The sequence below is a fragment of the Protopterus annectens genome, chromosome 8.part1 (genome assembly GCF_019279795.1).
Source record: "Protopterus annectens isolate FY-2018-M chromosome 8.part1, PAN1.0, whole genome shotgun sequence".
Classification (NCBI taxonomy): domain Eukaryota; kingdom Metazoa; phylum Chordata; order Ceratodontiformes; family Protopteridae; genus Protopterus; species Protopterus annectens.
Window position 1 is genome coordinate 273,624,110 of NC_056742.1, and position 23,881 is coordinate 273,647,990.

The following is a 23,881-nucleotide window of genomic DNA, read 5'->3' on the forward strand; positions in this document are numbered from 1 at the left end:
TGGGGGGAGCACTAGACACCGGTTTGACAAGAAGTCTTGTAACCAGGTAATGGATGAGTTACTAATGCCAGTGTCCTGAAGAGGGAGAAGGAGAAGGAGTTGGTGCTTAATTAGATCAAAACCCTTTGTGAGGTCAATGCATATTGCATCTGTCAAGCCATCTTTGTTAATGCTGAGGAGAATGTCATCATTTAGAAACCATAGTGACATCAGTATATTAAAACCTGTCCAGAATCCATGCTATTTTTGGGTAAGGAGATGATGTTGCTAAATATTGCTCGAGTGTTAGATATAAATTATTTTTTCTATCACCTTGTCAAGAATGGGTAGAATGAGAATAGGACAAAAGTGTAAGGTGTTTTGAGGTTTAGATTGCTTGAAGAGGAGTAATGAGTGCTGTTTTCCAGATGTTTACCATTATTTTTGTGTCAGACAAAGGTAAAAGATGTGATGAAGAGGCTGGTTTAGACATTCCCTACAGCGTCAGATAAACCAGGGAATATTTGGTCTGAGCCAGGGGAGGGCGGGGTCTGTGGGCATATTTTCAAGTATAATACTGATTTATTTAAGTAAGATTTTTTTTAAGTAGAAGGGGGATGCAGAGAGGGAGCTGTGGGAAGAGTAGAAAGGGAGTGGAGATGCTGTTGATAGTTTGTGGAGGGTGTCTAAATTCTTCAACAAAGTCAGAAAATGTGAGTGGTCCGGGATTAGTCTGGATTAGGTTTAGAGACAACTTGTTGTCAGAGGACTTGTGCCCATTGAGCAGAAACCTCAAGTTTATTGATTTGTTTTAGAGGTAAAGTTGCTTGTTTTTGAAATGCTTTGTTGTGTGCCTCTGTATGGATTGTTTAGCCAAGTTCCACAGTTTGTTAATAACTGCCATGCTTCATCCCTTAGCGTGAAAAAAGATTTAAGCTCATTAGTGAGGCACGAGGTTTGTTCTTATGTGAAAAGGCATTTTACCATGGGGAAGTTTGTTCTGGAGTTGGTGGAGCTTTGGGGTTAAGGTTGTAGCTGCTGTGTTAGGGTCTTGAATGTTCAATATGGTAAACCAGGTAAAGGTTGTCAGATTTATTTTTCAATTTGGTAATATAGTGTGTAGATTTGGGTCTCAAGGAGCGTTTCGGGGGAGATTTTAGAGACAGGTTGCTGATGTGAAAAGATGACTGGTGAGTGATCACTAAATGTAGGGGAGAAAGGAAATGTTTGAGGCAGCTGGCGGTTCGTTAGGGATTAGTAGGTCCAGAGCTAAGTGGTTGTTGGGAGTTCAGATTCAAGTGGGCGGTTTCTGTGATTATCTGTAAGAAGTCCTTGTTTATTAGAAATTCAGAAATGCTGCTCGAGACAGGACCTGGGAAGTTAATGTTAAATCCTCCCAGGATAATCAGGTGTTTGTTTTCGCTGTGGAGTCCTTTCCTACTGAAGTTACCATTAGGGAATTGAATTTAGAAAGAGAGTGAGACGAAGGAGGAGGAAGATATGCAGCTGCTGTAATATTTAAGGGTTCATGTTTCTTGGTGTTGAATTTTAGGAGGACCTGGTTGGGATCTGTGTCCATTGTAATGTTGGCTGTGGCTAGGACAGTGGTGTTAATATGGCATTGGCAGAGTAACAGACAGCCTTCCATTTTCTTATTACCAGGTCTTGTGTCATACTCGTAATTGTTTGAGGAGGGAACGTGATGAACATTGAAGCTGTTTGGTTTGATCTAAGATTCAATGACAACTGCAATGTCTGGCTTCTGAGAAGAAAGAATGGCACTTATTTGGTCAAGCTTATTGGCAGTGTTTTGTGCAGTGCTGGGGGCACAGGAGATATGAGAGTCTGTGCAGTTTGTAGATGGAGGGAAGGGGTGGTGAGGCTCTGGGTTAGTTTCAGTGTTGACTCTGATAAGACATAGAACAGCTGGGATAAATTTGTAGAGATGGTTAGGAATTTTGATGTGGAACTTATGAGTGTATTTTTTATGGTGAGGAGAGTTGTGTATAGTAGAATGTGTTTATGGGGAAGATATTAGTAGAGGCTGGAGTGGAAAGAGGGGCTGATTTTGTTGTTAGATGATCATAGAGTGCAGGAGAGAATGTTAGATTGCCAGGAATAATGATGAAAGAAGTGTTGATTATGAATGGGATGGGATAGTTCATGAACCACTGTAGTGGCAAGCAGGGATAAGTCAAAAAGCCTCTTCTACTCAAGTCTGTTCACAAAACTCTTCACAATATATCTTGCCCTGTACAGTATGGCTGAGTTCACCAAAAGACTTTTCTGTAATCTTTCAATGGCTTCAGCTACCATACCTGGCTATTGATGAGGCAGAGGTGAAGCAGTGTTTGACACCGCCCAGATCTCAAGAACATGAACTGTGATTTGAACCCGACTACTCTAATGAGTCATTGCTAAAGGCTGTCTCTGTACTTGGGTGTCTGGGAGTTTGGTTTGACATTCATTTGGTTTTTAAAAGACACACTGGATGTGTGTTCAACAGAGTACTAAAGGATCAAGGTTGCTACAGTTGTAAGGTTGCTACAGTTGTACTGTTTAGCAAGGAAGCTAAAGAAACCACTGGAAGGGGAATAATTATAAAATATGTAGTTTTTGATTCTTCAAATAAACACATCGACTATTTAAACTTTACAAAACAGAATTTCTTTCTGTCCTACTTACTCCACAGCACATAGTCCTTGAGAAATTAATTTGGCTTTTGGGCAGCAAGCTCTTCCTGATTTATGAACTACTGCTTAGGTTAAGTTTGAGTATTGTTAAAATATTGGTTAAACAGAGATATCTCACTATTAATAGAATATTCTTTTTTAGATATTTCATTCTTTTTATCTGAGTGTTGTATAATTAGATGGATGCTGAGATTGAAAAGAGAGATGTTATCAGCTAGAGCCTTAAACTCTGGAACCTGTTTGCTGACAAACTTTATGAAACTTTTACCTGCACTCCTATTACTGAAAAAGAAGTAAAATGCCATTGCCTCAAATGAAAGTCTGTGTGGATAATAGTCTTTTTCATAGTAAATTTCATTATCCAACTTTGGAGGCATGCCTGTCTTCAAGGGGTGTATCAATCAAAATACCCCGACTAGCCTAGTTCCTCTTCCTCTGAGGGGAGCATTACCGTAGCCCCAACAACGTCCTTGATTCTACTGCTTTCTCTTTGGAATAGTTCAGTGCTGCTACTAACTTTCCTTTACTGTTATCTTTTCTTGCTTTCCTCTCTTTTTGTTGCTGTTTTGATGTTATGAATTACTATTAAGTATCAGCTGGACATTAACTGGCTGGTCCTATGACTACCAGTTATTACTATATGATATTTGTGCTCTTTAGTACTAATTAATGTTTGTAATCCTCACGTTTACTACAGTGTCCTGCACATACTGCTGTTTTGTAAAGTATTTTAAACTAGTGTAGAGTTTGGGTTTGCTCATTTGTTTTGTGTGGTATAACCGCAAGCATTGAAAAAGTAATTGCTGTCTTGTAACTGCCTATTAACTGCCTATTCTACTACAGTGCACTCCAACTTGTAACTGTACTGCACTGAGAAATAAGAAATTGTGTGTAAGCCTAAAGTGTAAAACATGAATATTTCTGTTTGCAGTAACCCCAGCTGATGATGAAGACAAGCAGGAGAAAGCCCTATCACAGGTGTATGACACCATTCCAGATGGATTATTACCTGTGATGATCCTGAAGACCATAAATCACCGTAGTCGAATAGGTAATTTTAAAATGTCAAAAGTCGATTCTGTGGTGCCAATAATAAAACTTAATTCCACATTCATATTTTAATGGGGAAAATTATGGAAGTAAGGTAAACAGTGTAGACTACAGCACATGCATTTGCCCTCAGCTGATAAAGAAGTTGGATTAATATTGTGGTCTTCCTTTTCATACAGGATATGTGAACATTTGATGTTCAATATATGGTTTACTTTTGCAGCATTAACTCATAGAACCTCTGCTGCAGAATGCCCGACATATAAACAGACTTAAACTTAGCAGCCTTCCCCTGTAAGCCGTGTGAGCACTTTCCCTTCTGGACATCAGGATGTCAATGATATAAAAGGGACATCCATCCATGCCACCTTCATTTCTTTCTTGCCACTGTTCAGTGAAGATCAAGCATGTATTTAGAGCACATTCATTCATAATTCTTACACTCATTACACACCATCCCCTGCCTCACTCCCAGAGGACCTCTTATTTAGGGATAGTCTTCACAAGATGAAATCTGAGTTGTAGTGGGAGTCTAGAGTATACTCAGACACATCTCAGATATTGATCCTTCATGGGTCTGCCTCAGTCTAGAGCACTAGCAGATGTTCTTTGTGTTTTTGCAGTCCTGACTTCTGGGATTCCCTGCTGTGGAACCCCTTGGCTGGCCCGACTACCAGAGTAAAATTCTTCCCTCCTGCTATGACCGGCAGTCACTCTTGCCTGATGTCGGTATGCCGGGGTATAAGTGGAGTCCGCTGACGTCATGACCTCAGTTCTTTCTTGCCATTGGAGCCGAAAGCAGACATCCACTACATGAGTTGGTTGGTCTCAGCCAGAGTGAAAACTTTAAAAAACTAAGTACCCCGTTGGGGAACTCTTTCTTTTTTTAAGTATTGTAAGACAAACTTAGCAACTGCCTCCATTGTGGGAAACAAATTCCACACCGGGATTTTCGTACCCTCTGTGCTACTTGTTTGGGCCCTACCCACGACATTCCCAACTGTCATTTCTGTGCCCGTTTCAACTCCAGAACTGTTTGGCGTAGGGCAGACATTTAAGCTTGATTTGTTAGCGAGTACTCTGCATCTCCCCATGTTATGGTGTCCATCTCGCTTCCTGATGTCGATCTGCCAAAACACAAACTTCCTAAGCTCAGGCCTTCTGAAGACAGCTGTTCACCATCAAATAACCCACGAGGACTGGTTATCACGGAAATCAGTGATGTGCCTTTGCAGCCCTCCTCCCACAGTTTAGGTGGTGGAGAAGGCCTCTTCCGAGACCCTTCTGGAAGCAGATATACCATCTGGCCCCTCAACACCAACACCAGTTGGTGATCGCCATTCATCAGATGGGTCCAAGACCGCGCTGCAGACCTTGGCTTCCAGCAAACACAGCACTTCCATTACACCTCAGGTGTCAGTGCTTCCGACGCCTCCCCAGGCCTGAATAAAAACCTACTCCTGGGAAGTCTTCTACTTTTCATTCCAGCTCCCAGTGTCAGACCTCTCAGCAGGACTTATTTAAACTGGCAGAGGACCTGCTTTCCCTGGTAATGGGCAGACCCCCTCCCTCCCGAATCTACCTCTGGGAAAAGAAGAGACACAATCCCCGGGGTTCCTACTGATCCCTTTGAGACTAGGCAGAACTCGGAGCAAGAGGGCTCATCCTTTGAAGATGATCCCTCTTTGTCTCATTTTCAGGAATCTGACTCAGAGGAAACCTTGCCATCTGCCTCCCCTCTTGAGGATTTTTCCTTTGGGGAAACTTTACACTCCCTTGGGGAACATTTTCATTGGGAAGAACAGTATTAACCCCAGTCCAGGAAAAGAATCAGGGGAATTCCTCCACCTCCCAGAACTTAAACCCCTGGCAGTTCCCCCAGTTTTGGAGATGGTTGATGACGTCCTTCAAGAATCTTTGGGACCAAACTCCCTTCCTACTGCACCCAGAAAATCTGACAGATTCTACAGGGTCATGGCTTCAAATAAGCAACTTTTTAATAACTCTTTAGCAGACACACAGGTTTTTGGTCCTGGACCCAAGGGTTCCATAACCAGCTCATCCAAAAATCCCCTACCCAGTGGGTTTAGCAACATGGACAGTCACTGTGAAATGTTCTTGAAGATTTTCAGGGATACTTTCAGGAGCAGGAACAGACGATGAATTGCCTTCTGGAACAGGAACATTAGACAAATCACTATGAGAATTAGAGTCTGAGGCAAGATGCTGTAACATTGGCAGTAAATGCTTCTGATTCTGCCTGAATTCTATACCTTGTGACACAATGATGTATGATCTTGGTTTCTCACACAAATGTTTCACAAGTCCTATTCAGTCAAATCCTTTTGTTTGCATCCTTACTATCTCTCCTTCTTTCAATGGATTTAGAGGTTTGCTGGTTAAGAAATGTTTGAGATTTAGGAGATTTAAGAAAACATCAGTATTATCTCATTTAGATTTCTCCAACAGCTGTTTGAACTGCACAATGTTCTTCGTGTTTCACTGTTGCAGTCATCGCATTTGGGTTATCCCTTCCAGGGTAGCCTTCGGCCGGCCCGAATACCAGATGCTTAGTATTTCTACGTCAGTTGCTGTCGCTTCAAGACTGACGTCAGGTCGTCAGTAGTATGAAGTAAGGCAGCCGACGCTATTACATCAGTTTTTCTTGCCCTAACCTGTCAGGAGCCCCCAAGTAGGAGCCAGGTTCTGGTGGAAGAACCCCACCAGTAGAAAGTAAATGCCTATGTATCCCTTGTAAAGAAAGAGAAGAAAGGGGAATGGAGGGAGGGAAACCAGGACTGCAACAGTGAATACACTTGAACATCTGCATTACGTCAGTCTTTCTTGCCATGGAGCCCGAAGCAGAAGCAGTTCGTACGCGTGCCGGTCGGCCGCTAACAGAGTTTCGCCTATCGAATTGAAGCTTGAGTCTTCTAAAACTAAGTACCCCATTGGGGATCCTTTTTTCTTGCACTAACCAATGTCAGAAAAAGTTAACAATTGTCTTGCCTGTGGAAAGCAAATACCACACTGAGACTTTCATTCTTACTGCGTCATTTGTTTAGGCCCAGACCATGACGTCCCCAGTTGTCGCTTCTGTGCTTTGTTCAACTCCAGAGCTATCCATCATAAGGCCCTTATTGTAGCTAGATATTTTTGCTTACAGTCCTCGAACTCCAATATGGCTTCGGTAAGCCGTCCAACAGCAGATCTTCTGAAAAAAAACGTGAAGATAAAGACAGACAGACCATACAGGTCCAAACCTACCGACGGTGCTCTTGTTAAGCTAGCTGTCAGTTCTTCGGTCCTCAGTGAGACGCTTTTGCAGCCCCTGATGCCCACTTCTGTGGATTCACAGGCCGCTACCGAGACCCTTTCGGAGTCCGGTATGCTGCAAAACTCTTCTTCGACTAAGGATCCTGTGGTCGTCTCTACCTTGGATGGGTCCGGAGCCGCTGAGCAGGCACCAGCTTCTGAGGAAGTCCTTCGCACTTCTGGTTCTCAACACAAACCGATGTCTTCTTTCGCGATTACCATTCTTTCGAAAACTACTGAGTTTCTTAGGCCCAGGGTACAAACCACACCCAAGAAACCGACAACCCAATCTCAAGCACCTACGTTATTGCCTTGGTCTCAAATGCTTAAAATGGAGGAAAACCTTATCATGCTAATCAGGGGACGCCAGGTTACTCCCTCCAAAAGGAGTAGAGATCTGTCCCCTGTAGTTTTGTCTGAACAAGAGTCAGATGACTCTTGTGCATCTGAATATGAATACATGCAACCCTTCTCTACTTATGAGGATTCTAATGCAGAGGATTCCATCCCTTCATCCTCTCCCCCCGAGGATTTTTCCTTTGGGGAAACCCTTCATACCTTAAGGGAGCATTTCCACTGGGAGAGTCAATACTACCCTCAGTCTAAAAAGAGGCTCAGGGAATTCTTAGATTTTCCACAGCACAGACCCTTGGCCATTCCCCAGCGTCCTGGACGATGTTTTCCTGGAATCTAGCTGGACTCCTGACACCCTTCCTCCTGCACCCAGAAAACAAGGCAAGTACTATAGAGTCCCTGACTCACACAAATTTCTTTTTAAAAATCCTACTGCTGACCCTGAGGTAATTTCTCAAGGGCCTAAAGGCATTAAAGCAACCTCTGCTAAGAATCTCACCCCCTCAGATAGGGATTCCCGAGCACTAGACAGATGGGGTAAAAAAAAGTATACATCTCAGTTACTCTTGCTGTCAGGGCACTAAATTGTCAGTTCCATATGCTAAAATTTCAGCAACACACCGTGGAACTCCTCAAACAAATAATGTCTTACTTTCCTGCTTGTGCAGAATCTAAAGAGTTACAAGAGTTAATGCATTCTGCAAGTCAAGTAAATAAACATACTTTGCAGTGTGGTTTTGACACCCTAAAAGCTTCTTGCAGGGCAGCAGTCACCGGGTCTGTCATTAGAAGGCATAAATGACTTAAGGAACAGCCCTTGCCAGACCATGTCAAATCTAAATTGTTGAATGCCCCCTTGCACAAAGACAACTTATTTGGAACTAAGGCAGAAGAGGTCTTAAAAAAGATGGAAGAAAAAGCAAAATCTATGCAGACAGTTAAGGATTTTGTACACGTCCAGCCACCCAGGATCAGCAGGCATTGTCCCACCAAGCACTGGTCCTTTCCTGCTCCCACTAAGCCGGTCCAGCCCAGACCCAGGGGAACCAGACCCCCCCCAGACAGCAGCCACAGGGAATGCAGAGATCTAAGCAGTGGACTACCTCCGCTTCAAAACCAGGGAGTTCAAGGCCACCACCTTATCATAAAAACTCACAGTGACTCACCTCCCCCACCACACCCCTCTGCCCACCTTCACTTACCCCTAGGGGGAAAACTCTCCTTTCACGCAAGCACCTGGACCACCATTACCAGCAACCGCTGAGTTCTCAACATAGTGTCCCAGGGATACAGAATTTCTTTCCACACCCTTCCAAACCCAAAAGGGTTCCCAGATCTACCTTCAAACCAGTAGGGAGAGGCTCAAAAGCAAGTCTTTTCCCTGCTGTCTATGAGGGCAGTAGAGCATGTTCCTGCAGAACAGATAGGCCAAGGTTTCTACTCCAGACTTTTTCTGGTACCCAGAAAAGAGGGCACCTGGCACCCCATCCTCAATCTATCCATTCTAAGCACCTTCCTGGTGATACCAAAATTCAAAATGCTCACCCTCCAGCAGCTGCTACCCATGCTCTCCAAGGATGCTTGGCTAGCCACCCTAGATCTAAAAGAGGCCTACCTCCACATTCCTGTCAGGACAGGGAATCATGCAGGAAATGTCTCAATTTCAGGGCAGGATCTCAGCACTTTCAGTTCTCTGCGCTTCCCTTTGGCTTATCTACTGCTCCCAGAGTTTTCACAAAATGTCTGGCTCCGGCCATTGCCTTTTGCAGACAAAGGAATATCCAAATTTACCCATACTTAGATGACTGCCTAATTCAGGCAGAGAGCCAGGAAAAGCTGCTCAAGCACCTGACCTTTGTAAAGTCCCTGCTAACCACCCTAGGGTACACAGTCAATGAAAGGAAATCCAAACAGGTGTCCACCCAAAGGATTATATTCCTGGGAGCAAGCCTGGACACAGTATCCCAGATGGCATTCCTTACACCAGAAAAGCAAATTTTCCTGATAGCCTACTTCTCTCAACTAGCCACCAGACCCCAGTTATCTGCAAGGAAGATTCTGGAAGCTCTGGTCTTCATGGCATCTTGCATACTATTCATTCCATATGCCAGACTGCATATGAGGAAACTTCACTGGTACCTAAAAAGCCTTTGGTGTCAACACTCTCAAGACCTGGAGACTCTTATACCTATAATTCCTTGCCTCAGAAAATATTTTCTTTGGGGGGCAACAGCATGCTCCCACTACAAGGGACTACATTTCTCACCACCCCCTGCAGCCCAGACCCTCGCCACAGATGCATCAGACTATTCCTGGAGTGCACACCTGGACGGCAGGTGCATACAGGGCCAATGGAGCCCACAGCAAATCCCTCTGCACATCAACCAAAAAGAGATGATGGCCATCCAGCACGCCTTGATAGCTTTTAAGCCTCTTCTCTACCCAGGGGTTCTCCTGATCAAAGCAGACAACACCACTGTGATGTGGTATATCAACAAGCAGGGAGGGATTCATTCCTACCCTCTACGTAGACTGGCCACGACCCTTTGGCACATAGCCTCTGCCATGCAACTCCACCTGTTAGCACAATTTCTACCAGGTTCTCTCAACTCTCTGGCAGACCAATTAAGCAGAAATCTTCTGGACCCACACAAGTGGCTGCTTAACGGAAGACCCTTCACCCTAATAACTCAGAAATGGGACACCCCGAAGGTCGACCTCTTTGCCTCCCACACCAACTATCAGCTCAGCAAATTCTGTACCAGGGAGCATCACTGCATGGCTTGGAAAGTGGATGCCCTGTCTTTCCCCTGGGTCGATCTATCGGTCTATGCCTTTCCTCCACTACCTTTCATCCCCAGGGTACTTCTGAAAATAAAGGAGGAAATACCAAGGACAATTCTTATAGCTCCAGACTGGCCTCACCAGTACTGGTACTCCTTGCTGTGCAGCCTGTTCCCACTGCCACCATGGCATCTTCCTCAGATTCCAAACCTCCTGACCCAGAGGGAAGGGGAATTCGTGCATCCCCAATTGCAGACTCTCAATTTGGCAGCTTGGCTTATTGCCTAATCCCCAATCAATCTGCCAACCTCAGTAAACAAGTTGTAGATGTTATACATGAGACCAGATGCCCTAGCAATAGAAAGTCTTATGGTGACAAATGGAAAAGCTTCTGCACCTGGATTCAGGCTAAGGGAGCCAATAGAGCACAGCCCTTGCTCCCTCTCGTCCTGGATTACTTAGCTGACCTGGTACACAGTGGCCTTTGTTTTCCTCTATAAAAATTCATATCTCTGCTATCTCTGCTCATTTTCCCACTGAGCAGCCCCTTTTCTCACACCCTTTGATCAAACAGTTCCTAGGAGGGGCTACCAAATTGAGGTCACCCAGAAGAGCACCAACCCCAGCTTGGGGCCTTAACTTTGTGTTGGAAAAGCTCACCTTGCCCCCCCTTCGAACCAGCTTCTTCTGCAGAGCTAAAATTTCTCTCCTGGAAGACAGCTTTCCTTCTGGCCATCACTTCAGCCAGAAGAGTCTCCAAGCTTCAAGTGCTCATGGCTGTGGAATCCTTCATCATCTTCCATGCTGACAGGGAGTCCCTCAGAACTAACCCATCCTTCATGCCCAAGGTGGTGTCCAGTGTGGCTTTCAACCAATCCATTCATTTGCCCACCTTTTTTCCTAATTCTCGGAACAAGGGGGAAAGGATCCTGCACTCTCTAGATGTGCACAGACAGCTTAGATCCTATCTAGTACATTGCTGGTTAGCTTTGTTACAGGGGCAGAAGGCAAAGCCATCTCCAAACAAACCATTTCCAGATGGATAGCACACTGCATCCATTTCTGCTACAAACAACATGGAAAGCCTCCCCCAAGGGGGTCAGGACTCACTCCACCAGAGCAGCCTCCACCTCTGCAGCTTTCCTTAGAGGAGTCCCCACCAGGGACATCCTGGAGGCTGCCACCTGGACATCTCTTCACACTTTTATCAGACATTACCACCTGCCTCTCTTCTCCAAATCCAGGCCAGAGTTTGCCTCTGCAGTCTTGCAGGCCATCCTAGCCAGCCCCTAGTTTCCTTGTCTGCCTCCACCCATTTCCTCAGGTTTGGGAATCAACCCAAATGTGATGACTGCAACAATGAAGCACGAAGAACATAGTACAGTTGTGTACACTTACCATAAATGTAGATGTTCGAGTGTATTCACTGTTGCAGTCCTGGTTTCTCTCTCTCCATCCCCCTTTTTCTTCTCTTTCCTTACAAGGGACACATTGGTATTTACTTTCTACTGGTGGGGTTCTTCCACCAAAACCTGGCTCCTACTTGGGGGCTCCTGACAGGTTAGGGAAAGAAAAACTGACGTAATGGCGTCGGATGCCTTACTTTATACTACTGACGACGTGATGTCAGTCCTGAAGCGACAGCAACCGATGCAGAAATACTAAGCCTGTGGTATTCGGGCCGGCCGAGGACTGCTCTGGCAGGGATAACCCAAATGTGATGACTGCAACAGTGAATACACTCAAGCATCTACATTTATGGTAAGTGTACACAACTGTCATTTCTGCCAAGTGTGGGTAGTCAGGACATGAACAAAGTCCCATGTTTTAGCAAATCTCTTGAACTGCTGAATTGTAAACTGTGCACCATTTTCAGAAATGAGTTTGTGTGTACTACCATGGACAGAAAAATGTCTCTTCAGTTTAGTAATGACAGTACTGGACGTGAGATTAGGAAGTAGGTCAAGCTAAAACCAATTTGAATAAGAGTCTGCCAATACCAAGTAATGCTGACCATTCCAGTTGAAAATGTCCATGGCTACTGTCGACCAATGCAGTTCAGGAATCTGGCTTAGCTGAAGTGCTTCTTTTTGTTGATGCGATTTAGTACTATTACAAACAGAACAAGATGAAAGTTTTCTCTCAATGTCTTTTGACATGGAAGGCCAAAATACTGTTCCTCTCTCCCTTCTTTTGGTAGAGTCAGCTCCTGGATGGCCATGATGCAAGAACTTAATATATTGTTGTTGCAAGGATTTTGGAACAATTACTTTTGGACCTTTTATGATGATACCATCTTGCATCAAAATCTCGTCTCTGTAAGGAAAATACTAATGATCGTCGTGTTTCACTGTTGCAGTCATCACACTTGGGTTATCTGCCTGCAGGTAGCCCTCAGTCGGCCCGAATATCAGAATCTTGGGATTTCTGCGTCGGATGCTGTCGCCTCTTCCATGTCGTCAGGTCATCAGGGGTATAAAACATGTAGCCGATGCCATTACATCAGCTTTTCATGCCGTGTGGGAGCCCGAAGCAGAAGCAGTTTGCAAGTGCCGGTCAGCCGCTACCTGAAATTTTCTTTTTTCGAGTTTCAAACCTGAAGTCTTCTAAAGCTAAGTACCCTGTTGGGGATCCTTTTTTCTTGCTCGAACCGATGTCAGAAAAAGTTAACAATTGTCTTGCCTGTGGAAAGCAAATACCTCACAGAGATTTTCATTCTTACTGCGTCACCTGCTTAGGCCCAGACCACGACGTTCCTCTCTGTCAGTTTTGCACCATGTTCAATGCCTGAACTGTTCGTCGTCAGGCTATCTTTGTCGCTAAATTCTTTCACTCTCATTCTCTGTATTCTGAAATGGCTTCGTTAAGCCTTGTGACTACCGATCTTCTGAAAAAAAGTAAGGATAAAGACAGAAACAGACCACATAGGTCCAAAACTGCTGACAGCACTTGCGTTAAGCTAGTTGCCAGTCCTCCAGTACTCAGTGAGGCGCTTTTGCAGTCCCTGATACCCACTTCTAGAGATTCGCAGGCCTCTACTGAGACCCGTTCGGAGTCCGGTATGCCACGAGACGCTTCGATTATGGAACCTGCAGATGTGTCTATTTTCGATTGGTCCGGAGCCGCTGTGCAGGCACCGGCTTCTGAGGGTGTGTTGTGGCCTTCCGATGTTCATATTAAACCGACTTCTTCGTTTTTGCCTAAAACTACAGAATTTCTCAAGCCCAGAGTTTACACTACACCTAGGAAACCGACAACCAAAGCACATTCTCAAGCTCCCATGCCTCAGAAACAAATGCTTAGAATGGCTGAAGACCTTGTTACCTTAATTAGGGGAAGCCAGCCTTCTTCCTCTAAAAGACAAAGAATTGATTTTCCTTCGGATTCTACAGACCATGAGTCCGATGACTCTGACCCCTCTGATTACTAGGACATACCCTTATCCACCTATGAGATTTCAGATGCAGAGGATTCCATTCCCTCTGCCTCCCCTCTAGAGGACTTTTCTTTTGGTGAAACCTTGCATACCCTAAGAGAGCATTTCCGCTGGGATTGCCAGGAGTGCCCTCAGTCAAAAAAGAGACTCAAGGAATTTTTTAACGCCTCAGCACAGGCCTCCAGCTATACCCCCTGTCCTGGATATTGTAGATGATGTCTTCGTGGAATCAAGTCTTACCCCTGATACTTTATCTCCAGCTCCTAGAAGGCCTGACAGGTACTACAAAGTACCTGACTGTCACAAATTTATCTTTAAAATTCCTACTGCGGATCCAGAGACCATTTCCCAGGGACCTAATGGTATTAAGGCTACTGCAGCCAAAAACCCTACCCCTTCAGACAGGGATTCTAGGGCTTTAGACAGATGGGGAAAGAAGGTATATACCTCTGCAACACTTGCCATCAGGGCTTTAAATTGCCAGTTTCACATGTTGAAGTACCAGCAGCATATTATGGAACTAATTAAACAAAAAATGTTGTTGATTCCTGATTGTGCAGAAAATAAAGATTTACAAGAGTTGATGCATTCTGCAAACCAAGTTGGTAAACCTATTTTGCAGTGTGGTTTTGATGCCTTAGAAGCATCTTGCAGGGCTGCTGTCACTGGCTCTGTTCTGAGAAGGCATGCTTGGCTGAAGGAACAAATCTTGCCAGACCATGTCAAAGCAAAATTACTAGATGCTCCATTAAATCAAGAATGTTTGTTTGGCACAAAAGCAGAAAAAGTCCTTAAAAAGATGGAGGAAAAAGCTAAATCTATGCAAACTGTTAAAATATTTCTTACAGGTACAGCCACCTAGATTCATTCGGCATTGGCCTTCAAGAAACTGGTCTTTTCCAGTCCCTCCCAGGCCTTCTCAGTCTAAACCCAGGGGCAACAGACCACAAAGACTACAGTCTCAGGGTATGCACAGATCTAAACAATGGAGTGCTCCCACCTCAAGAACAGGGAGTGGTAAGCCACCCACTTATGGAAAAAGTTCACAATGACTTCTCCTGCATCCTTCCCAGCCATGCCCAAGTACTTGCACCCCTAGGAGGAAAACTCGCCCTGCATGCAAAAAACTGGGAATACATTACCCAGGACCATTGGGTCTTAAACATTGTATCCCAGGGATACAGAGTCTACTTCCATTCACTGCCAACCCCAAGTGGATTGCCAGACCTTCCCCCAAACAAGTGGGCAGAGGCCCAAAAGCAAGTACTTTCTCTTCTCAGTATCAGGGCTGTTCAACCTGTTCCAACAGAGCAAAGGGGACAGGGTTTCTACTCCAGACTGTTTCTGGTGCCCAGAGAATAAAATTATTGGCGCCCTATCCTGGATCTGTCAATTCTCAACACCTTCCTGGTGCTACCAATGTTCAAAATGCTTACACTCCAACAGCTGCTGCCTATGCTAGCCAAGTACTCCTGGCTGGTCACCCTAGACTTAAAAGAAGCTTATCTGCACATCCCCATAAGGGAATCTTGTAAGCAGTATCTCCGCTTCAGGTCAGGATCTTACCACTTTCAGTTCTCTGCACTTCCCTTTGGCTTATCTACTGCGCCCAGGATATTCACAAAGTGCCTGGCTTCAGCCATTGCATACTGTAGGCAGAAAAACATTCAAATTTACCCATACTTGGACAATTGCCTGATTCAGGCGGATAGTCAGGAATTGTTACTTTAGCACCTGACATTTGTAAAGAGACTCCTAACTTCTCTGGGGTATACCATCAACAAAAGTAAATCACATCTAGTACCCAGCCAAGAAATTGTATTCCTGGGAGCAAGCTTGAGTGCAACTTTACAGATGGCATTCCTCATTCCAGAAAAGCTGGTTTATTTGACAAATTACTTCAAACTACTGGCCACCCAAACCCAGCTATCTGCAAGAAAAATACTGCAAGCTCTAGAGTTCATGGCCTCATGCGTTCTCCTAATTCCATTTGCAAGACTGCATATGAGGAAACTTCAGTGGTACTTAAAAAGTCTGTGGTGTCAACATTCTCAGGACCTGGAAACAGTGTTTCCGATCATTCCTTGCCTAAGGACAGAGTTCCTTTGGTGGGCAGAGGTCTGCAACCACAACAAGGGACTCCCTTTCAGTCAACCCCCCCCCCGCCGCCCAAACCCTGACAACAGATGCATCAGACTATGCATGGGGGCTCACATGGCAGGAAAATGCATTCAAGGCAAATGGAGCCCAGGACAAATGCACCTGCGTATCATTCAAAAAGAAATGTTGGCTGTACAGAATGCTGTGACAACCTTCAAATACCTTATCCTTCCACGACAACTCTTGATAAAGACAGACAACACCACAGTCATGTGATACATAAACAAGCAGGGGGGAACTCATTCCTACCCACTTCTCAGGGTGGCCATGGCTCTGTGGAACACAGCCTGCAACCAAGTGCACCTGCAAGCTCAATTCCTGCCAGGCAAACAAAATTCACTGGCAGATGACTTAAGCAGAAATCTAATGGACCTGCACGAGTGGAAACTGGAACCCAATTCATTCAAGCTTCTAATCCACAGGTGGGGGACACCAGAGGTGGACCTCTTTGCTTCCCCCCAGAACCATCAATTGAGCAAAATTTGCACCAGAACTCCCCACAGCCAAGCATGGAAAGTAGATGCCCTATCCTTTACATGGGAACACCTCTCAGTCTATGCCTTTCCCCCTCTGCCCCTCCTCTCGAAAGTACTACTCAAGATCAAACAGGCCAGGCCAAAGACAGTCCTTATTGCACCAGACTGGCCACGCCAGCACTGGTACCCACTTTTACGCAGTCTGACAACAGTGCCACCCTGGCACCTGCATCATACCTCTCTGTTGTCCCAGCAGGAGGGCCAGATTTTGCATCCTCAGCTGCAAACCCTGAACCTAGCAGCCTGGCTTATTCCCTGAATACATCACCAGCAGCCCTCATCAAACAGGTGCTGGATGTCATCCTTGAGGCCAGGAGGCCTAGTATTAGGAAATCCTATTCAGAAAAGTGGAAAAGATACTATTCTTGGAGCCAGTCTCAGGGAAAGAATGCAACCGTGTGCCCACCTTACCTCAAATCCTAGATTATCTAGCAGAGCTGCTCCACAAACGCCTACCCTTTTCATCCATTAAGATTCATGCCTCTGCCGTCTCAGCTCATTACAATACTAAGCCACCCCTCTTCTCTCACCCTCTGGTCAAACAGTTCCTGAGAGGAGCTAACAATTTAAGACCCCCGAGGAGAGCTCCCATTCCTGCCTGGGGCCTTAACTTTGTACTAGAGAAGCTGACACTTCCCCCTTTTGAGCCTGCTGCTACAGCAGAGTTAAAATTCCTCTGTTGGAAAACAGCCTTACTTCTAGCCATCACTTCAGCAAGAAGAGTGTCTGAGTTACAGGCCCTTATGGCTGTGGAACCCTTCATTATCTTCCATGCGGACAGGGTTTCCCACAGGACTAACCCATCATGTGTGACGAAGGTGGTATCCAGTGTGAATTTAAACCAATCCATCCATTTACCAACCTTTTTTCCTAATCCTCAGAATAAAGGGGAAAGGATCCTGCATTCCTTGGACATGCACAGACAGCTTAGGTTCTACCTTGACAGGACTAAACCGTTCAGAAAATCTGACCAGCTGCTAGTGAGTTTTGCTACAGGGGAAGAGGGCAGGCCATTTCAAAGCAAAGCATTTCCAAATGGATAGCACACTGCATCCATTTCTGCTACAAGCACCAAGGAAAACCTACTCCACAGGGGATCAGAACCCATTCCACTAGGGCTACCCTCAACCTCGACAGCATTCCTCAGGAGAGTCCCTACCAGGGACATCCTGGAAGCTGCAACCTGGAGTTCAGTGCACACCTTCACCAAGCATTACCACTTACCTATCTTTTCTAGATCCAGAGCTGGATTTGCTACAGCAGTCTTACAAGGCCTGCTAGCCAGCCCTAATACTTCTTGACTGCCTCCACCCTTCCTCAGCTTTGGGAATCAATTCAAGTGTGATGACTGCAACAGTGAAACACGAAGAACATAGTACAGTTGTGTACACTTACCATAAATGTAGATGTTAGATTGTATTCACTGTTGCAGTCCTGGTTACCCCCCTCCAGCCCCCTGATTTTTCAATACTTCTACCTATCCTCTTTTTTGGCCATATCAATGGTATTTACTTTTTACTGGAGGTGTTCCACACCATGTAATTGCTTCCTATTTTGGGGGCTCCTGACATCTGGAGAAGAAAAACTGATTTAATAGCATCGGCTGCATGTTTTATGCCCCTGACGACCTGATGTCATGGAAGAGGCGACAGCATCCGATGCTGAAATCCCAAGACTCTGGAATTCGGGCCGACTGAGGGCTACCTGCAGGCAGATAACCCAAGTGTGATGACTGCAACAGTGAATACACTCGAACATATACATTTATGGTAAGTGTACACAACTGTACTTTGCACTTATAGTGGTAAACAAGACTGCTTTGATGGCCATCCTCGACTGATAAAGTGGTTGAGCATCTGGAGAATTGGATCTGAAGCTGTATGAGTTCTAAGCTCATCAAGACGTGTGGAAGAAAAAAGTTTCACTTCCATAACTTCAAAATCAGGTTTCTCATTTTCATGCTGTTCAGATTTTTTCTGAGTGATCTGAGTAAAGTATCAGCAAGATAAAGAAGATTGCCTTTTGTGTAAACCAAGTGAAAATTGTACTTTTGCAATTTTAACATCATGTGCTGCAATCTCACAGGACCTGTGTGCATTGTTTTTTTTTCAAAATAGTGACTAAAGGTTAGTGGTCAGACTCGATTTGAATAGGTCGGCCATAAACAAAATCATGGAACTTTGAACATACAAACACAATTGCCAAGACCACTTTCTCTATCTGAGCATACTGCATTTCAGTTTGGGTTAGAGTTCTGGATGCATAGGCTACTGGTTTACCGTCTTGAAGAATGATTGCACAGAGACCAAACTTCGAGGCATCACAGGAAAGAGTTACATATTTGTGAACATCATAATATCTTAAGGTGGTAGACTGGCAATTTTCTGTTTCAAGACATCAAATGCTCTTTGGTGTTGTTCCAACCAGGACCAGGTTACATCTTTGCATGTCAGCTCTCTTAGCGGTGCTGAAAGCTCACTCACATCTGGAATGAACTTGCTCAAATAGTTGGCCATGCCAAGAAAACGTTGTAAGGAAGTCACATCATCTGGAGCTGGCATCTCATGAATTGCAGTTTGCTTGGAAGGATCTGGTCGTAAGCCTGAACTAGTAAATAAATGACCCACATAAGTAACTTCTTGTAGCCTGAATATGCATTTCTGAGGATTCAGCTTAAGATTCATCTCATGAGCACGTTCCAAAACTTTCCTGAGGTTTTTGTCATGTACGACTTCACCATTGCCTCCTGTATCATCTACTATAATTGCACATGGATAGCCAGAAAAAAAATGTTCCATCGCACGTTGAAAGACTTCACTGGCAGACTTTATCCCAAATGGCATTCTCAAAAATATGTACCTTCCAAATGGTGTACAGAAAGTGGTTAGCAGTGAAGATTTTCAACCAAAATTTGCCAAAATTAACTTTTCGCATCTAAGACAGAAAGAACAGTGGCATTAGGCATAAGAGCAGCAGCTTCTTCGACTGTACGCATTGGATGCTTAGGTTGTTTTAGTGCTTTGTTCAAGTCTCTTGGATCAATATATATTCTAATCTCATCTGACCTTTTCTTATGAGCTACCACCATGGAGGATACCCAGTCATTTGGTTCATTTACTGGACAAATTACTGTAGACGTACCATTCTGTCTAGCTCAGCTTTCAGTTTGCCCTGCATGGCTGCTGGAACTTTCCATGCCGGTCTGATGACTAGGTTTACTTCAGGATCTAACTTCATGGAATACACAACTAGGAGTTTGCCTAACTTATCTTTGAAAAGATCAGCATAGTCGGAAAAAATAGTTTGTGTGAAATTTTCGTTGTTACACATGCTTACATGGTGGAAGTCTACATTAAATGAAAGCAGACTCATTTTCAAACTGTCTCTGAAGCCTAACAATGACTATACATGCCTTTTGACTATGTAAATTGCAAGTCAAAGCTGTTCCCAGCAGAGTAACATGAAAGCACTACAGACAGAGCCTTGGGTTTGAATTTCTTCACCACCATAAGCAACGAGCTTTGCACACTTTGCTAAACCAAGCTTCTCACCAGCACTTACTTTGGCAAACATTTCTGCTGACATAACATTGCACTTTGAACCAATGTCAACTTTGAGCTCTACATGTCTCTAATTAATCAGAACAGTACAAAATACTTCATTCTTTGCCAACAAATCTACTGCATCAATTGTTTCACCAAGCTCAGATATGCCATCAGCATAAAAATTAGGGTCACAGCTTTCTAGTTGATCAACTTGCTTCTTTGAATGGTTTCTTTTAATAAAAGAATGTGCCCCATCTGATTTACAGAACCTTTTGAAATGATTCCACTTAAGTATGGCATTGCTGACCAAAAGCTAAGCACTTCTCTTGCTTCGGCTCATGGCTACTTCCACAATTACAGCAGTTGACTGTGAGGCTTGTCCCAGTTTTTGCTGAGTCACCTCTATGCTTTACTGAGTTTGCCCTGGGCTTTACTGAAGCTGCTCTGGGTTTTGCTGAAGCAATCATGCCTTTAGGCCTGTATGTTTTAACCTTGTGCTGCATACTATGAATATTAGCAGTGGAAGGCACTGCAAGCATGCTTTTCTCATTTGTAGGCATATTCATGTGCTTTTCTGTCAGCTCATGTATCTGACAATTCTCTGTGGCCTTATTCAAAGTAAAACACTGACTCGAAGTAAAGTCATCTCACTGCATTATCTTTAATACCACCGACAGTTTATTTATTTATTTATTTATTTAAATTTGTTGACCGGGAGTGTCCGACTGGACGTGGGTCCATTTTCAGCGGAGGCCCGGGGAGAAAAGCTCCACAGTAAAATAAACAGACAGTAGTTACATTGGATTACATAGTGATTAACAATTTAACATAGAAATTACTTGCAACATATTTACAGATGAAGAACATAGTACATCAGTAGACAACTAGAATCTTTATCTGTGAAGTACATAACAGGCATTAACAAATGCAACAATGAGAAGTTCCTGCTGTATAATATGTACTAGGCTTATGAGCATCTGAGCTTGCTATCATCAAGGTAGTTAGTGGAGGTGAAAGAAAGGTAGTAGTTGGATGGGTGGATGATATTAGAGTAGGAGTTGCAAGGGCATAGCCAGCATGTTTTTAGGTGCGCTTTTAATAAAGTTTTGAAGTTGGTGCATGATGGTATGGAGGTAATTGTGGGTGGGAGTGAGTTCCATAATTTGGCTATGGCGCAAGAGAATAGTGCTTCACCAGCAGAGTTATTGGCTTTAGTGATCTGTAAGTGATTTTTGTTGCTAGATCTTAGTGGTCTGGTGGTGCGATAGGATTGGAGTAGATTCTGGAGGGATGGGACATTTAGTGGATGGTTTACTAGTTTGTGGGTGAGTGAGAGTTGATACCACTGAAGGAGGTGAGGGAGTTCAAGCCAGCCCAGTTCAGCAAGTGAGAGACAGTGGTGACTACGGTAGGATGCCCCTGTGGCGAATTTTGCGATTTTGTTGTAGCAGGTCTCTAGCTTGTTTAGATCACATTGCCTTAGGTTGGTATATACTGGAGGGGCATAAAGTAGGGTGGAGATAAGGTGGGAATTTGCTATTGAAATCTTTGCTTCTTTGGTGAGAAATTGTTTATTTCTGTATAATGCTCCTAGTTTTTTGTGGACTTTTTTTATGGTCATGGATATGTGAATGTCAAATTTTAGTTTATTGTCTATTTCCACTCCTAGCAATTTGGTGTGTTCAGTTGGGTATATAGTGGTGTTGTCTTTTGCTGTGATGTTAAAGTGAGAGTTGTTTTGAGTATGTTTTGTGGGTTGGAAGATGAGTAGTTTAGTTTTGTTTGGGTTGAGTATTAATTGGGCATCGGATAACCATGTTTCAACAGAGGAAAAGGCTTCCTGTGTGACTTTTGCAGTTTGGGTAGGGACTGGGCTGAGCAGATGATGGTAGAGTCATCTGCGTATTGGATGAGTGTGCCATGTTTGGTGGCAGAGGCTAGATTATTGGTGTAAACAGAGAAAAGTAGGGGTCCAAGGATGGATCCTTGGGGAACCCCTATGGAGACAGGTAGTTGGGGAGATATGTCATTCTGCCATACAACGGATTGTTGGCGGTCAGACAGGTAACTCTGAAACCAGTTGGTGACTGATTGTGAGAAGGATAGGTTATTGAGGACAGAGATAAGTTGTTTGTGTGGGACCATGTCAAATGCTTTAGATAGGTCTAGGAAAGTAGCAGAGGAGAGATAGCCATTGTTTTATGCTGAAGGATAGTGTTAGTAAAGGAGAGTAAGGCAGTGGTGGTGCTATGGTTTGGTCGGAAACCATGCTGAGTACTGGAAAGGAGGTTGTTAGTAAGGAGGTAGTGTGAGACCTGAGAGTGTATGCATCTCTCTAGTATTTTGGAGAGTGGAGAGAGAATAGCTATGGGGCGGTAATTGGTTAGTTCTGCAGAGGGTCCGCCTTTGTGGAGGGGAATTATATGTGAGACTTTCCACAATGTGGGAACGTAACTTTCTGACAGAGATCGGTTAATCAAGATGGATACTGGGTAGGCCAGAGCATCAGCTGCGATTTGTAGGTCATCACTTGGGAGGTTGTCTGCTGCTAATTTGGTGGGTTTAAGTTTAGTTAAGAGTTTTTTTATGTTGGAGGTAGGTACAGGAGAAAAAGAGAAGGCAGTGGGGAGATTACTAGTTGAAGGTGTGGGTTGGAGGGGAGGGGGGGTTGTGTTGTTTAGCTAGTGATAGTATGGTTTGGGTGAAGTGTGTGTTGAATGAGGTAGCAATATTTTCTGAGGAGTGAGGGATGTTAGGAGGAGGGGTACTGACTTTACCTGGGTGGAGGATGGAGTTTATGGAGGACCAGAATTGTTTGGGGCTGTGTTGTGAGTAGTCTAGGGCAGACTGGTAGTATTGGAATTTGTCCCGTTTTATTAGCTTTTTGACTCTATTGCGTAGTTCTAGGAATTTCTGTCTAGCTGCGGGGGTTTTGGTTTTGCGCCAGTGCTCCCAGGGCTTTATCCCTGTTTTTCATTTCTGACTTAGTGGTTTTCTGTAGCCATGGGGAGGGTTGTGCTTTGGTTCTGGAAAATCTTATGGGGGCATGGTAATTAAGGATGTTCAGGAAGGTAGTATTAAAAGATTTAACTGCGTCATCTAGACTGAGGTACTTTAGAGCATGCCAGTTACATTCTTTGAGGGATGAGATGAATGTGAGTGGGTTAAAGTTTATTTTTTACGTATTTGACGATAGATGACAGGTTTAGGTATTTTTTGAGTAGGAATGTTGGGGAGTGATCACTGAGGCTATCTGATAAGCAGCCTGTTATATATGACTGGGGGTTCTTACTGACTAGTATCCAATCCAGGGTAGAGTGCTTGCTGGAGTTTTTATTTATCCTTGTTGGTGACTGGACTAGTTGGGTGAAGCCATGAAGGTGTACATGATGGGTTGGATTGTTGCCAGAACAGGATTTCCAGTCAATATTGAAATCACCTAAGATGATAGTTTCTTGGGGGAGATGGTGGGTAGACCAGCTGAGCAGGTTTTCTAGTGGAGGGATGTTTTGGCCAGGTGGGAAGTAGCATCCAATTATGTTGATGGTTTTGTTTCGGTTAATTTTGAGGTTGGTATATATTATTTCTTCATTGCCTATTTGTGGAGCTGATGATTTTAAGATCTGGATGTTTAGATGTTGTTTAAATATTATAGCTACACCACCTCCTTTTTTGTTTAGCCGGTCTACTCTTAGTATGCCGTAACCAGTAGGGAGAATTTGCTCACTGATAATGTGAGGTTTTAGCCAGGTTTCTGTCAGGACGACTATATCTGGGGAGTATAAGTCTGTGGTGGCATGGAGTTCATGGACTTTGTTGGATATACTTCTAATATTTAGCCTGCCTTTTATCAACTCATCTCTTAAATCACCAGATCTGCACATTTTTGCCTTGTTTCTCAAATCAGTTATATGTCCTGCAAAAGTTTCACCAGGCTTTTTTTTCTCTTGTTACAATATGTGACTTTCCATCGTAATATTTGTTTGGGGGTTGCACATTTCTTTAAATTTACGTTTTAAGCACTCATGG

At 44.1% G+C, this 23,881-nt stretch overlaps 1 protein-coding gene across 3 annotated transcripts in view; it reads left to right on the forward strand.

Annotated features, from left to right (window-relative positions):
• RHPN2 (rhophilin Rho GTPase binding protein 2) overlaps nucleotides 1–23,881 on the forward strand; it is a 2,376,893-nt gene that overhangs the window by 1,771,700 nt on the left and 581,312 nt on the right. For all 3 annotated transcript variants that reach the window (XM_044081870.1, XM_044081871.1, XM_044081872.1), the window contains exon 10: nucleotides 3,604–3,723. In XM_044081870.1, coding sequence (XP_043937805.1) covers nucleotides 3,604–3,723 — 120 coding nt within the window. The remainder of the gene's footprint in view (nucleotides 1–3,603; nucleotides 3,724–23,881) is intronic.